Source organism: Nelusetta ayraudi, unplaced genomic scaffold (genome assembly GCF_046127955.1).
Source record: "Nelusetta ayraudi isolate G7.1 ecotype Tasmania unplaced genomic scaffold, CSIRO-AGI_Nayr_v1 ptg000004l, whole genome shotgun sequence".
In the NCBI taxonomy this organism is placed as follows: Eukaryota; Metazoa; Chordata; class Actinopteri; order Tetraodontiformes; family Monacanthidae; genus Nelusetta; species Nelusetta ayraudi.
The window spans coordinates 2792371-2806228 of record NW_027466054.1 but is presented as its reverse complement, the minus strand read 5'-3'; the positions used below and the strand labels follow the sequence as shown (position 1 = coordinate 2806228).

At 40.6% G+C, this 13858-nt stretch overlaps 1 protein-coding gene across 1 annotated transcript; it reads left to right on the top strand.

The window, feature by feature from the left end:
• Positions 1-3307: 3307 nt before the first annotated feature.
• On the top strand, positions 3308-6533 carry LOC142897834 (ATP-sensitive inward rectifier potassium channel 12-like). The gene is made up of 2 exons (XM_076040445.1): positions 3308-3330; positions 4157-6533. Exons 1-2 carry the CDS (start codon positions 3308-3310, stop codon positions 5793-5795), a joined length of 1662 nt encoding a protein of 553 aa, XP_075896560.1. The 3' UTR covers positions 5796-6533.
• The last annotated feature ends 7325 nt before the right edge of the window (positions 6534-13858 follow it).

Below are 13858 nucleotides of genomic sequence, written 5' to 3'. Positions count from 1 at the left end.
TTTTTTTTTTACAAAATCTATCCAAATGTTGAGGCACCATTGAGGTTAAGAAAATGGAAAATATCCTATGTAAACTATGTAAAATTACCCAGACCTTAGAGTGTTTAAAGTGTGTAGTGTCCAAATTTGTAGTTGAAACACATAAAGGACACATTTCCACACATCTTTATTTTTCTAAGAGCATTCATAATAAAGTAGTGTGGGGGGGTTGGGGGGACAGACAACAAGAAGTCCCTCTTCTGTTTTCTATGCTTTTGTCTGTGTCTGTGTGTGTGTGTGTGCATACTTGAGCCTCTGACTTTCCTGTAAATGGCATTACACACTGTTGAAACATCCCCCGACGTCATAATCTCTTCATCTTAATCCATATCTTTTCTCACATGGTGTCCAGAGTGGAGGTCCTCACACCTGTGATGCTTTTTGTCCAGTGCCATTCGGTGTCTCTCTTTCTCGGTTTTTCCTTTATTTCTGCTCTCTCTCTCTCTCTCTCTCTCCCTCCCTCTGTCTCTCTCTCTCCGTTCTCATATCATCAGAGCTCAGATTACTCAAAAGGGCTTAAACCAGGTCATGCATCACCCATCCACCTTTCATACTGTTGTTTGGATTTGGAGATTAAGAGACATCGTAATCTGGTGTTTGACAAGGACTTCCTCCATCTCTTCTTTGGCATTGGATTATCTCTGAACACGTCAGTCAAGTTGCTCTGACGAATTGCAGCTACGTCACTGACAACACACAGGGACAGTGTAATCAGTGTCATTATCCTTATATTTGAGGTGCAGCAGGTTTAACTTCCTCTAAATGAGTTATTTTCATTGTGGGAGTTCTAATTATGTCTTTGACTTTCTTGACTAGTTTGTTTGTTCTCCATTTCCGAGTCAACCAGTAACACAGCTGAACAATGATGGAGGGAAATGTTCTAGTGGCAACAGAAGCATGTAAAATACTGCGACATAGTCAAATTAACGATTACAACTTCAACATTTCTTTTAGACTTTCTGAGAACAGCAATGTGAACAAAGATGTGCACCATTGTGATGATGATGTATAAATGCAAAAACAAGGACCAGGAGGGACTGGAAGTTGAATGTGATCTTAAGCAAATTTTCTGCAAAAATACATGTAAATCATGAGCTTTAATTTAAAACAAGGAATTCCATATTCTGGAAAATAGCTTGAAAACTGGATGCAACAGCTGTGAGGTGCCCTTAGAAGATGAAGAAGAATTAGAGAAAGCAACTTCAGGCTAGCTGCTGCTCAACAGATTGTGATGTTATGTTAACAAATCATGCTGGCCCGCTCTGCTTCAATGTGACCGACAGACACTCAGCTTCAGTTTGCTTCTCCTTTACAAACAACTTGCTATGAGTTTGGGAGTGTGAGATAGATTTCAAACAGTTCACTGGACCTGCCAGGTTTAACGTGGTAAAATACTTTTAAAATGGATCTTTATGTTGTGCAGTGTAACCACTGAAAAATACATTTTGTTGCTTGACGTTATGTGTTGATGTTTCAAAGCTATTGTTTATAACACAGTCGTTACACTTTTTACATACCTTTTCCTGATAGATGATATTAAATGCTTTGATATAACAGGAAGAATTAGAAAGACATTAGCTGATAGTCAATTAAAAACAGGTCAATTAATATGCAAGTTGTGTAGTCTACATTTAAGAGCTAGAAAGTTCTGCTGTCCAATTCAGTGAACTAAAAAAAATGCAAAAATGGAAAAAAAAAAAAACTATTTCATTTTAAACAGCATATAAAAGTTACACTTTCCCACATTTGTTATTTAAAATGAAGATATATTCTGAGAGTATAATCTATACTCTCAATTTTGTGTGCAACAAAAATACAAACATATTTTTTGCTGCTTTTCAACTAGTTTTATTTAAAATGAATGAAATATGTTGCACAGCAGAAATAGAGGAAAACAAGGACGATGACCACAAACGGTAGCTGACGTGATGTAGATGACGAGCCTGACCTTTCGTGACCTGAGCTTATCGATGGTCGTCTTTGGGCGATCTGTATGAATAGGTCATGTTTTCACACAGAGGACACTGTCCTCCAGCTGTGGGAATTATCAGGTTGACGTGCTTAGCCCTCCTTTTGGGATTATGCTGAAGAAAATCACCCTTCATCCGGCCAATCAGCAGCCAGCTCTTAACATCTGTCCATGATGGTGGAGGGGGGAAAATAAAGTCTGGACGCATCATGCATAAAGGTTCCACCCAGTCCACGTTACATGACGCTAAATCCCTTCAAAATCTCTGTCTGTGTGTGTGTTCATGTGACTGGGGTCGTTCCTGTTTTGCTTGTGCTTGTAATTGACGTAGCGATATTGAACAAAGGCTTTTAAACTGCAGTTGTCAGAACTTCCCCCAAGACAATCCATTACTCCCTCTCACCCATGCAAGTTGGATCTGTTCAAGTAATTAATGTCTGTGATTTCCACACAGCCAAACGCAGACCACTAATATCCCTCTGTTATTGCGTGCTATTGGTCTTCTGTTGGTTATGCAACCCGGTGCCTTTTTGGTTCTTCTGGTTTCCAGCTTGCTGACATAATAAGCAGAGCCACATCACCCTCCAACCTTGTCATCAGGCCAAACAGCAGATCAATTGTTCCTCTAACAGTAGATTACCACCGATTCATCTCTTTTTAGACCTTTGTCCCCTCCACTGCCTGTCTGGTTTTCCACCCCTGGTTGGCCTGAAGGTGCCTAAGGCTAACTGCTGACAAGGACCCGGTCAATAAGCTTTCATCACACAAAACTGTCTGGTCTGCCCTGTGCATTAAGGGCAAGCCCAAAATTTGCACTCAGAGTATTTTGATTTTTCTGAGTCATGGTGTGCCTGGCGGTGCAGATGAAAATGTTGGTCTCTGTTGGCTCACACCTTTTGGCTCAGGTACACAGAATTCCATGGTAGCCGGCTAATTTGGGAAAAAATGTTGATCAGAATTTTCTGTTTTTTGCATCTACTATTTATTTTTTTTTCAAACATATTTCAGCAGCTCTGTTGAGATTTCTTTCAGTGATTTTGCCAAACCCAAACATCAGCAGAAATCTAAAAATCTACACTGGATTTTGCTATTTTTTAAAAAAATCTGTTCCATTATTATAACCCCTTTTTTTCCTTTTTGTGTTGACAGAAAATGAATCATGTGAAGTCAGTGTTGATGTGGAAGTCAAAACAGACCTGAAGCCAGCCCTGTTAAAGCAAGAGTACTTTAATGGTTGGATCTACCCGCCCCATCCTACAATACTGCCCTCGCAGACAAAGCCTAATGATCACAGGTGCCATGGGAGCTGTGCGTGTCAACAGGTACAACTTACAGGTTTATACATAATTTATCTCGAATTAATGCCTTCCAAAAAAAACAAGATGGTGACATACATTTGCAGCAGTTGAATGCAAACTGTCCGGAATCTTGAAAAAATATTACAAAATTGACTTTGATTTTGCCTATTTGTGACAATCATTGTTTTCTGGTGCAAACTGCAGTATGGAATATGATTTAACTTAAAATATACATAAAAATCTACTCATAAGATTTCTCCTAACAAACTCAATGACCAGTGACAACTAAAAAAACTGACCTTCCTATTTTGTATTTTGTAGTGAAAAAAATAGTTTTCTATTTTTTCTTTCTAAATCAATTTCTTTATATTTTGAACAAGATGTAATTATTTTCTAAAAATTACATTTTTTAGTAAATATTGGGTAAATTGGGAAATTGTTCACATGGCCTTTCATTGAAAAGGTAAAGCATGGACACTATTTTGCTGGTTTATATGCTAGTAGGCAAAGTCACCCTCCCTCCCCCCATTTAAAATTTGCTGAAATGCCATGTTGTTAGAGGAGTTCACATTTGCTGTTTGCAGACACACTACAAAAGGTATACTGTTACTGGGGTGTAGGAAACAATATAGTGTGGGCTTCAAAGATCAGTTTTACAATTCTACGTAAATAACCATAGTATTTTCTTTTCGCCCCTGCTTCACTGAAGACAGCATTCAAATTATATTTTAATAGAACAGAAGATTTGGTCTGAACTGGTTAGAACTAACTGGAGGTCTGACAGTAGTAGACATAAGGCAAGAGTGTGTGCAGATCATCTAAAACAAACTGTATACCCTCTTTTCTCCAGGTACAGCATTGTTTCCACAGATGATGATGCCCTGAAGATCTCCAGCATGGGCCTCCACAATGGCCACAGCCCCCTGACTCAGCAGACACTCTCAGGGGCCTGCGTTCGGGGTGAAGAGGGTGGAGGAGAGTGTCCAGGAAGTGATGAGGGGAGAGGGGCGTTGTCTTTGAGAGTGACGAACGAGCCCATCATCCACAACAGCTGCCGGGCTTCCCCGGCCTGTCGTCTGGGCCTGGACCTCAGCACAGGACGCCTGCGTAGCCGTTTTGTAAAGAAGAACGGCCAGTGCAACGTGGTCTTCAACAACATGGAGGACAAGCCAAGGCGCTATTTGGCAGACATTTTTACCACCTGCGTGGACATACGCTGGCGCTACCTGCTACTCATCTTCACAACCACCTTCCTTCTTTCCTGGTTGGTTTTTGGCTTTGTCTTTTGGGGGGTTGCACTTGCTCATGGGGACTTTGACATACATATTCCTGTAGAGGACGGGGATCCTCGAAACAGCGCGGGCGACGGTAAAGACGAAAGGCGGCCATGCATTCTTCACATTCAGGGTTTCATTGGGGCGTTTCTGTTCTCCATCGAGACCCAGACCACCATTGGATATGGTTTCCGCTGCGTCACTGAGGAATGTCCCATTGCTGTGGTGACCGTTGTGGTGCAATCGATCGTCGGCTGCATTATTGACTCCTTCATGATTGGCACCATCATGGCAAAGATGGTGCGACCCAAGAAACGTGCACAGACTCTACTCTTCTCACATCATGCCGTCATTGCCATGCGGGATGGCAAGCTGTGCCTCATGTGGCGACTGGGGAACATGCGCAAAAGCCACATCGTTGAGGCGCACGTGCGCGCTCAACTCATCAAGCCTCACGTAACAGCGGAGGGCGAGTACCTCCCTTTAGAGCAAACGGACATTGATGTCGGCTACGACGATGGGCTGGATAGGCTCTTCCTGGTCTCGCCGCTCGTGGTGGTCCATGAGATCAACAAAAACAGCCCTCTGTACGACCTGAGCCGTGCTGACCTGCAGAAGGAGGACTTTGAAATTGTGGTCATCCTGGAGGGGATGGTGGAAGCCACAGCGATGACCACTCAGGCCCGTAGCTCCTACTTGGCCAAGGAGATCCTTTGGGGTCACCGCTTTGAGCCTGTGGTCTTTGAGAAAGGTGACCGCTACCATGTGGACTACTCCCGATTCCACAAGACTTACCAAGTGCCATCTACACCTCACTGCAGTGCCAGGGAACTAGGCCAGATGACAGGTTGTGGTGGGCAGTCCTCATCGTCCAGTTCAAATTATTCCCACTCCCCATCGCCTTTTGCCCCACGGGCAGCCCGCCACCTAATGGGCTCCCACTCCCCCAGCGCTTTCTGCTACGAGAACGAGGTAGCGTTGTGCTGCGGCGACGATGAGGACCAGGAGAATGCAAAAGACAAGACCAGTAATCTGAATGTGAGAGGTGACAGAGAGGTTAAGATGAGAGATGACGTTCACTTGGGGTTCAAAGAGACATTTGCTGAAGAGCAGACAATGGAGATGTTGTGTGTTCTGGACTCAGAGAATCAGATCAGCCTGGACAGACTACAGCCCGCACTACCCTTATACATCAGCAGGGAGTCTGGGGTTTAATCAATGGTAATGGTCACACTTCCTTTAGTGTCCTCTTTTAGTATACGTGCCCAACCAGATTCTTGCACTTATGTGAAATAACAAAGATGGGGGACACAGTTTGAACTGTGACACTGATGGAGAAGAAGGATAATTTCTGCCGCAGTCTCAAACTTCAGTTGGTTTTATCTTATACAAAGGTTTTGGGTTCTGACACTTTCAGTTGTAAGTACTGCATTTTAACGCACAGCCCAGCTATGCTTTGAACAAAGTTGCTGGGGTGGTTCCCTCGAATCACGAGGTATCTTGAAATGAGGCTTCTGTGTTGCTTCCTGTTTTACAGGAACAACAGAATACATGATCTACAGTTAAGGCTAATATAATGTTCTTGATTTCTTTGTAAATACTCTGTGTCTTTATTTTTATTTAAAACAGATTATGTATCATTCACAGATACATGTATAACATAAAATCTGCTAATCTTACAAGTCATAGCACTCATGCAACTTCAACTGACTTATTTACTCTGTGTTAAAGTATTTCTGTATGTTGATCTTTTTGTCTTCCTGCCCGAGGTTCTGTAAAATTTCATTACTAAGGAACAAGACATTATGTTTTTTTCAGTGTCTCACTACTTTTCCATTATAGAGAAGAAGTTCAAATGAAATCTCGAACCACGAAACCCAATTCAGTGGCAGTTTTAACAGATATATTCAAGTAAGTAGAGATTTAGTAGTTTGGAACGAGCACTTTATTCTTACTTTTATCAACTGATGAAAACATTTTTCAACGGTGTGTTGTTTTGTATGAAAAAGAACTAAATAAACAACAGTATGTACTGTTAACACTTGCACTGTTTCTGTTGCACCCTTTCTCACTTGCGTACAGTTTGTCTAGTAGGTTCGGACAGAACAAGATTACAAACACATTTTAATTCTCCTGCCTTGTTTTCTATGGGTCTTTGAGCAGTAAAAACTCAAACACCATTGACATCATTATTATGGCAACTATTAGTATTGTTTCATTGAATGGAACTCTGATGTTAAAAAAAACCCACCGTATCAGTTACAGGCCTTGAGTGTAGCATTTGAAAAACAATGACCTTGTTTGTATTGTTTGTTTTGCCCAGCGGGAAGAAAATCATGCTTAGCAGTTAGTTAGTTCCTCATATCAAAATTGAACCTGAAAGGCTCACAAATAACAACTTCAATATTTCAACCAGGCCCTGTGGTTTATTCAAACTCAAAATGTAAATGGTTTTTAAAATAAACACATACAGACGTAAAGAAGTTCTCCTTTGAAATTCAAAGATATGATGATGTAACAACAATTCATACAATTGCTAGCAAGCCTGCAGCTAACTTGACTTGGTCACACTCAGCATCTAACCATTTTTTTTCTGACCTAGAGGGAAAATACTTTTTTTTTTTTTTTTTTTTTATCTTACTTATTAGTGGTTCACCATGCAGTTCCTTGCAATATCATCAGCATATTTAAGATACATACATACGTTAAATAAGACTGAAGCTTTGTGTGCTCTCTGAATGGAATTAGACTGTAGTCAGACACCAACGTTTTGGACAGCTCCACAGGGAGAAAAAAAAAAAAAAGAATCCAGTACCAAGGACAAATACAACCACATCAACTAAACTAAAACGATCTCTAATCATTCGAGGTTTACAGTGTGTAACATTAGCAGCTCTATTTGTTTGGTTGTATCTGGGTCCGGAAGTTCCAGTGACGCGAAGGACAGAAAAACAGAAAGAAAGAAAAAACACGACAATTAATGGCAGATCGCAGCGGAAAACTGGGCCGGGGAGTAGCAGTTAAATGTTTGGGGAAGGTCAAAACCACTCACGCCACAGACCAGCAGCAGGCTCTGCTATCCCTTCCTTTTCTGTTGGGAATGTTCTGTAGCTCCCTCATGTGGTTGGACAGTGAAACCTCTTCAGCAGAACAGTTACAAGACTCAGGCTTTGTCGTTGATTTTCTGATTGGCGTCAGATTTACCAACTCGTGACTGAATTAAAAGTGTTCCAAATTTTACCACACTTTCCTGGTTGAAAAGTGTGATTGTACAGTGACGAGTCAGAAGAGCACAACCTGACCTTATTGCAACAATCACAAGATGATCAGTTGAATTAAAACATTATTTTAGTTTTCCTTGAACAAAGAAGTATAAAAATCATTTGTTACCGTAGCAGTTGTGATATTTGTCAAGGCAGCCTCTGTGAAGAAGTAAAAAAAAAAAAAAAAAAAAAAAAAATTGTAAAGTTGGGTGCAAACTGATGCAACTTTACAATTGCAAAGTTGAACTCTTTTCTCATGAGTTTAACTTCTAAGCTAATAGGTTGTTTCACTGTTAATATGAAAAGTGCCTGCTGCATTGTACTTTAAACAAAAACAAATACATTAATCAAATGTATTCAATGCATAGATCATCAGTGAAGTTTTGTACTTTCAGTTGAAGTGCAGGTTTGTTTCTTCTCTGTTGGTGCATTTATCCACAATTCTTATCACTCTTTTTGAAGTTGGAATATTGTTTTGTTTTGTATGTGCTCTCCCACACAGTGGGTGTGAGTAGTTTAGGAGGTACTTGATTGTATATGACATTGTAATGAACTTTGGCATTGTTTCCTTATTATAACAATATGTGACTTCCAGGATAATTGCAGGATTTCCTTCCCACACTCACTATTTCTGTGTCATTTATCATACGTTACACAGAACATTAATGCAAATATCTAATCTGCCATTCACATGGCAACTATAGTATTGAGCCATGCACTGTAACATATTTCAGAAAGTGTTTCTCTCCAGGGATTTTCACAGACAACCTCTTGAGAGTTTACGTGAGAATGGTCCGAAAAGAAAGTCATTACTTTACTTCTAACTCACACGCTCAGATAAATGAATACTAAGCTGTGCTACTTTCTGAAAGCAAAGCTCACTTCATAAAATGAAAAATGAATATGGCAACGTCCTGCTCTGGCCAAGCCATCCCAGCGAGACATGCCTCTCCAATTTGCTCCGTTCTATCTTTACAACCCACACAAGACCAAAACCAGGTGATGACCACTTGGCTTGAACCGCTCTGCATGACTTTCAGGAGGAAACCCACCACTGTATGATCATCTCTCCTGTAATCCAATCATCTGATCTTTGATTCGGTTAAAGCCGTCTCCTGTTCACCCTAACGAGCCATTTCCCCTCCGTGCAATTTACTGCTCTCACTGCTGTCTGTTACCCATCCTCGTCTCTCCCAGCGGTTTTCTGATGTTGGTTAATTAACCGGGCCGTCACACCCCCTCTGTCATCAGCATCCGACAGGGAGAGCAGCTGGGCGACCTCTGTGACCCCCCCTGCAAAGGCTGATAATGGCTGACTAGGATCTACGCTAATAGGATGGTGTGTGTTCATCTTCGTGTAGGTTAAGTGTGTGAATGGCTGCATGTGCTTTCATGTGTGTGACACCCACTATATGTCTGTGCCCTCTCTGGCCCCACTAGCTGTTTGTGGCCCGGGGCTGTGCGACCAGAGCCGGTGACAGTGTGTGTGTGCTCAGCAGGGGCACAGTGTTTAGGCACTGGGAGCTGTGACCGGGGGATCTGGGGGCCCATAATGAGCTGTTGTGTGCCGTGGAGCTGTGAAGCAGCCTGCTGGGACAGAGGAGTATTGTGTGGTGCTCACCACAGCTCGGCACAGCAGAGGAGGTTCCACTGAAGCAGGCTGGGAAGCACCACAGGGCAAACATCTTCTGGATAGTTCTGACTGGCTGCCTGCGTGCCTATCTGCTGCTTCTGTCTGTCTATCTCAATTACAGAGATATTATTCCCATTAGTTGCATCTACTTGGGGAAAATGAACCATGGAACTAACTCGCTTGATAACTTTAAAATCACAATTTTTTTTTCCCAGTGTCAACACTTATAGTTTAATGCTGCGTGTTAGTTTTCCCCTGTTGTTTGGTTTAATGAAGTGTCTAGTATTAAATTCAGGTTTAAGTTTATTAGTGATGCCGATTGATATGTATAAACAAACTGTGAGGTGGCAAGTCAAAGTCTTGGTGTAGATCTTCAAGGAAAAGTTTGAAATGTTGCCGACAAGACAAGCGAAAGATGTTTTTGCAATAGTCTTCTTCTCTTGAACCAAATGATGTCTTAGTTAATTGAATAGTTCTCATTATTTGTAGGCATCCAAGTTTATCTAAATACCTGTTGATTTTAGTTTTTAAATGGATAGGGATGGGTAATGTGATTCATTACCTATACAATAAACATACTAAACACTTGAAAATAGTTACATTTAAAATACGTAAAGATTGTAACTGTGACTGTCCTGGAGGTTCCCAAGTGTAATTCAGAGCCAGATATTGTTGAGGTGAACTATCCAACTACTCTACTAATAGTACAAATATTAAGTATCCACACTTTTTTGTTTCGCAAAAAGGTTTATTTTTCTTGATCAATATCAAATATAAAAAAAATCATTTTACATCAACAACACTGAATGTGTCACTCAAATGACCCTCCCAAGTCTTTCCTCCAGCCCACAAAGCTTAGCAATTCCGGAAATATGTAAAATATGTAAAACATATTACCTACATGAAATACCACATACATACAACAAGGTAAAAATTAAGACAAAACAACATTTTGATTGAAAAAAACAAACAAAAAAAACCCCCAAACAAAGTGGGCCTTCTAATTAGATTAGCTAATCCATTTTAGGAAACAGCTCAGGCTCTAACCCCTCTACAAAGTTAATGTCATGGAAAATCTGGATACAGAACCTCTCATACTGTTTCCAATGCCTTTCACTTTGACTCACTGCATGGCCTCTCTTAATTTGCTGTGTGAAGGTAAAAGGGACGGTATCCTTCATTTCTTTTCTGATTGTATTCTGAAAAAATGAGGAAAATGGGCCAAAGCAGATAACACAGCGGCCTGCAGATATTTAAGAGGACTGTCCCCTTCTAATTACTTCTTCTAAGATCTTGGTCTGAAAATCATATCCTACATCAATTTCTTCTGGCCCAATTGATTGCATTAAGTTCACTAATGGACCCTTTCTTGGTACAAATCCAATTGGGTTTTGTGTTGGAAGGAGGCCCAGAAACAATAAATCCCAAACCTGTATGTACTAATAAAAAAAAAAGCGTCTTCTATCTGATCTATAGTTAAAACACAAAAGTAACTTACCCAAGTGCTTGATTTCCAGAAACATGCCGAGGAAAAGCTCAGTTAATCCTAACAGCTACATTGATTGGAGGATTTTAAAATCTCAATTCTGTCAAATTGCTTCCAAATATTAACAATTTTGTTTGGGTTGGTTGTATTTTCTTCTGAATCAGAAGGGAGTGTGGCGATGTATAAGAAACAGACAAGGCCTGCAGGGCCAAGCAGCAGGGAGTGTCTTTGTCCTGGAACTTCTAATCACAAAGAGACTTAGTTAGACTTAGACTAAGTTAACTTGGAAACAAGACGTTCATCAAATTCACAGGGTTTCTGGAGAGCAGTTTATCATAAGCCGAGGAGTCACACCATTAAGAAAAATCTGATCTGTGTGGCGACTTCTCCAGGATGTACCATGTCTTCACCCATAGACAGCTGAGGTTCACTCTAGCAGCCATGTGACCATGAGTGCTGGAGAAGCGGTGATGGAAAATGGATGGAAGGATGAGAAAGAGTGTTTTGATGTAAACAGGAATAGATTGAAAATAATACATACATCTTGACAAAGCGGCCATTTTCGCTGAAACAAAGGATGCGGAAAAATTCCAGATCATCACTCTTCATCTTGGTTGAGCCCACCAGAGGGAATAAAGTCAAGTCTAATCTATGTGTGTGTTATGAATAAAAAATACTGACTGGGTGCAATGAGCATTTCTCTTTTTTTGAATATTGAGTCCATAAGATCCATTTCAAATCCTTGAGCTGAAAGTTAGCGACCCCGATCAGAAAAGAAATCAATGGGTTGACTGGAAAGAGCATTAGTTTACATTCTTGATCTCTATCTCTGGGTCTCTGGGTTTGGACCCACTACCTCACTGTCTCCTCAGTACAGATACACAGTATCGCAGCTGATGGACACACCCACTCAGTGCTAACAATAACACAGCCTTCAAAAATAGCAGCCTTGATTGTATTTTGCAGCACAACAAAACTATACAGAAGAAAGACTGACAGGATTATGCAGTTACTTCATCATCCACGCTTCACCAAAACAAAGACACTTTCATATTTTTGAAACCGAGCACGACAGGGCCTTTCACACTGAATTCACACTCTGGGGGAGACGACCACAAGCGTCCGTGCATGAGCAGAGTGCTGATTGGGTGTCTGCGAGCTGCGGTTGCTGACTCTTGTCACACTTTTTGGATATTTTCAGAAAGGCTCAAGTTTAACTCTCAGCTCCTTCCACGTAGACTCCTCGTTGTCCCAAGTACATAAACAGCCCACCGGGCCAAATGAATTACACAGACTTTAAATTTAATTATTGCATGCCTTCCACTTATCCATTAGTCTGTCTGGTCATCGGCCTGTCCGTCTGTCTGTCTGAGCACACCTCTTGGCCTGCGCAGCTCTGCTGACTGTTTGTCCCGTGGCTCGGGCAAACAAGATGACAGACACTCATCGGCTAACGTAGCATCACGGATATCTCTCACTCCCTCACAAATAGTCCATCCATCTTTCTGCTGTGCTTTAAGTTGGCCCTTTGCTCTGACAACAACAGTCCCTTTCATGTCTGTGTCATGCCTCCTCCTCGGAGCCCTCAGGCTCTCGCTTCCTAATTCTCTTTCTCTTTCGTTCACGCCGGCTAATTAAATGTTCTGAGAAGAACTGATGGCTGAATATTATGCGCTACTTTCTCCCTCATCCCCTCGGCTTGAGAAAAGCTCATAAAGTTCCAATTGGTATTTTTGTACTGGAGACCTTGTAAAAGTTGCCTTTCGGACCAGTACACTGATGTTTTTTTCATTTCAAGATAAAACTTTTTATGATTACAGACTTTTTTCAAACAGTTTGTTGTTGAAAACATGTAATAAGTGAAAGTGGACAAAAAAAGGGGGTGGTTATTTTTGTTGATGTGTTTATGTGTATGCTAGTCTGAAAGTCTGAAAGCTTAGGAACATGGTGCACTGACTGCAAGTGTCTGTATTTTCTCTTGTGTTTTTAACCATGTGTAGTGGGATTTTTTTTTTCCTTTGGACTGATTAACAATGTGTATATATTGACTCATTGTTTCACATGATGAAACTGAGAAGTAATTTTAAAAAGGCAGAAAATAAGTGTAAAGAGTACACCCATGTTTTAAACTGCCAGGATATGAGCAGAGAAACTGACCAGAGCAAAAAACTATTTAAGAAACTGACAATAACAGCCCTTTCAAACTGGTTTTTCCGCACAGACTTAATAAATTACAGCACTGACAACAAGATGTGTTGTTGATAAAGCATAAAACCAATAAGCCTTGCTTAAGTAGATGGTGACTCAATACCAAAGATGATGACAAATGTTTAATTAATCAGTTTCCATTTTTTAAAAATCATACTTTTTAAATTACACGATAAAGCTTACAATGTGTTTCAAAGAACACTTGTTTTTGGGAAGCAAAGCTCACTAACAGATTTACAATGTTACCAAGGGGTGAAAATCAACGGTCTTTATCAGTTTTATCAGCAGACCTATCTTAAATAGAGCTGTTAATGCTCAAACCAGCAATACTCGCTCGCTTGCCCATATTCACATTTGCTGTTTGTAAATTTAGAAACATATGTATGTATATAAAAATATATACATACATATGTATATATAAATACGTATATATATACACACACACGTGTAGAGAGAGAAACAACATATACTGTATATGTTGTTTCTTTCTAGATATAGATATTCACACTATTTTTGTACAATTACAGAAACATTTCGAGGTGAGCATCATAAATCTGCTGCAAAATAAGAGTTAGTCACACCTGACAAAAAGGTCAGGAGACTCTTGTGGCTATCGCTGTGGATTCAGCCTTCGCATGACCGCCGGAGGGAGACATTTAATGTGTTGTTTACAGCCGACACATATGAA

Bases quoted from the DNA above. Each gene is read 5' to 3' on its own strand.
- LOC142897834 (XM_076040445.1), top strand. From the start codon at position 3,308: ATGGGAGCTGTGCGTGTCAACAG. The intron at 3,331-4,156 runs GTACAACTTACA...TCTTTTCTCCAG, and splicing joins GGAGCTGTGCGTGTCAACAG to GTACAGCATTGTTTCCACAG.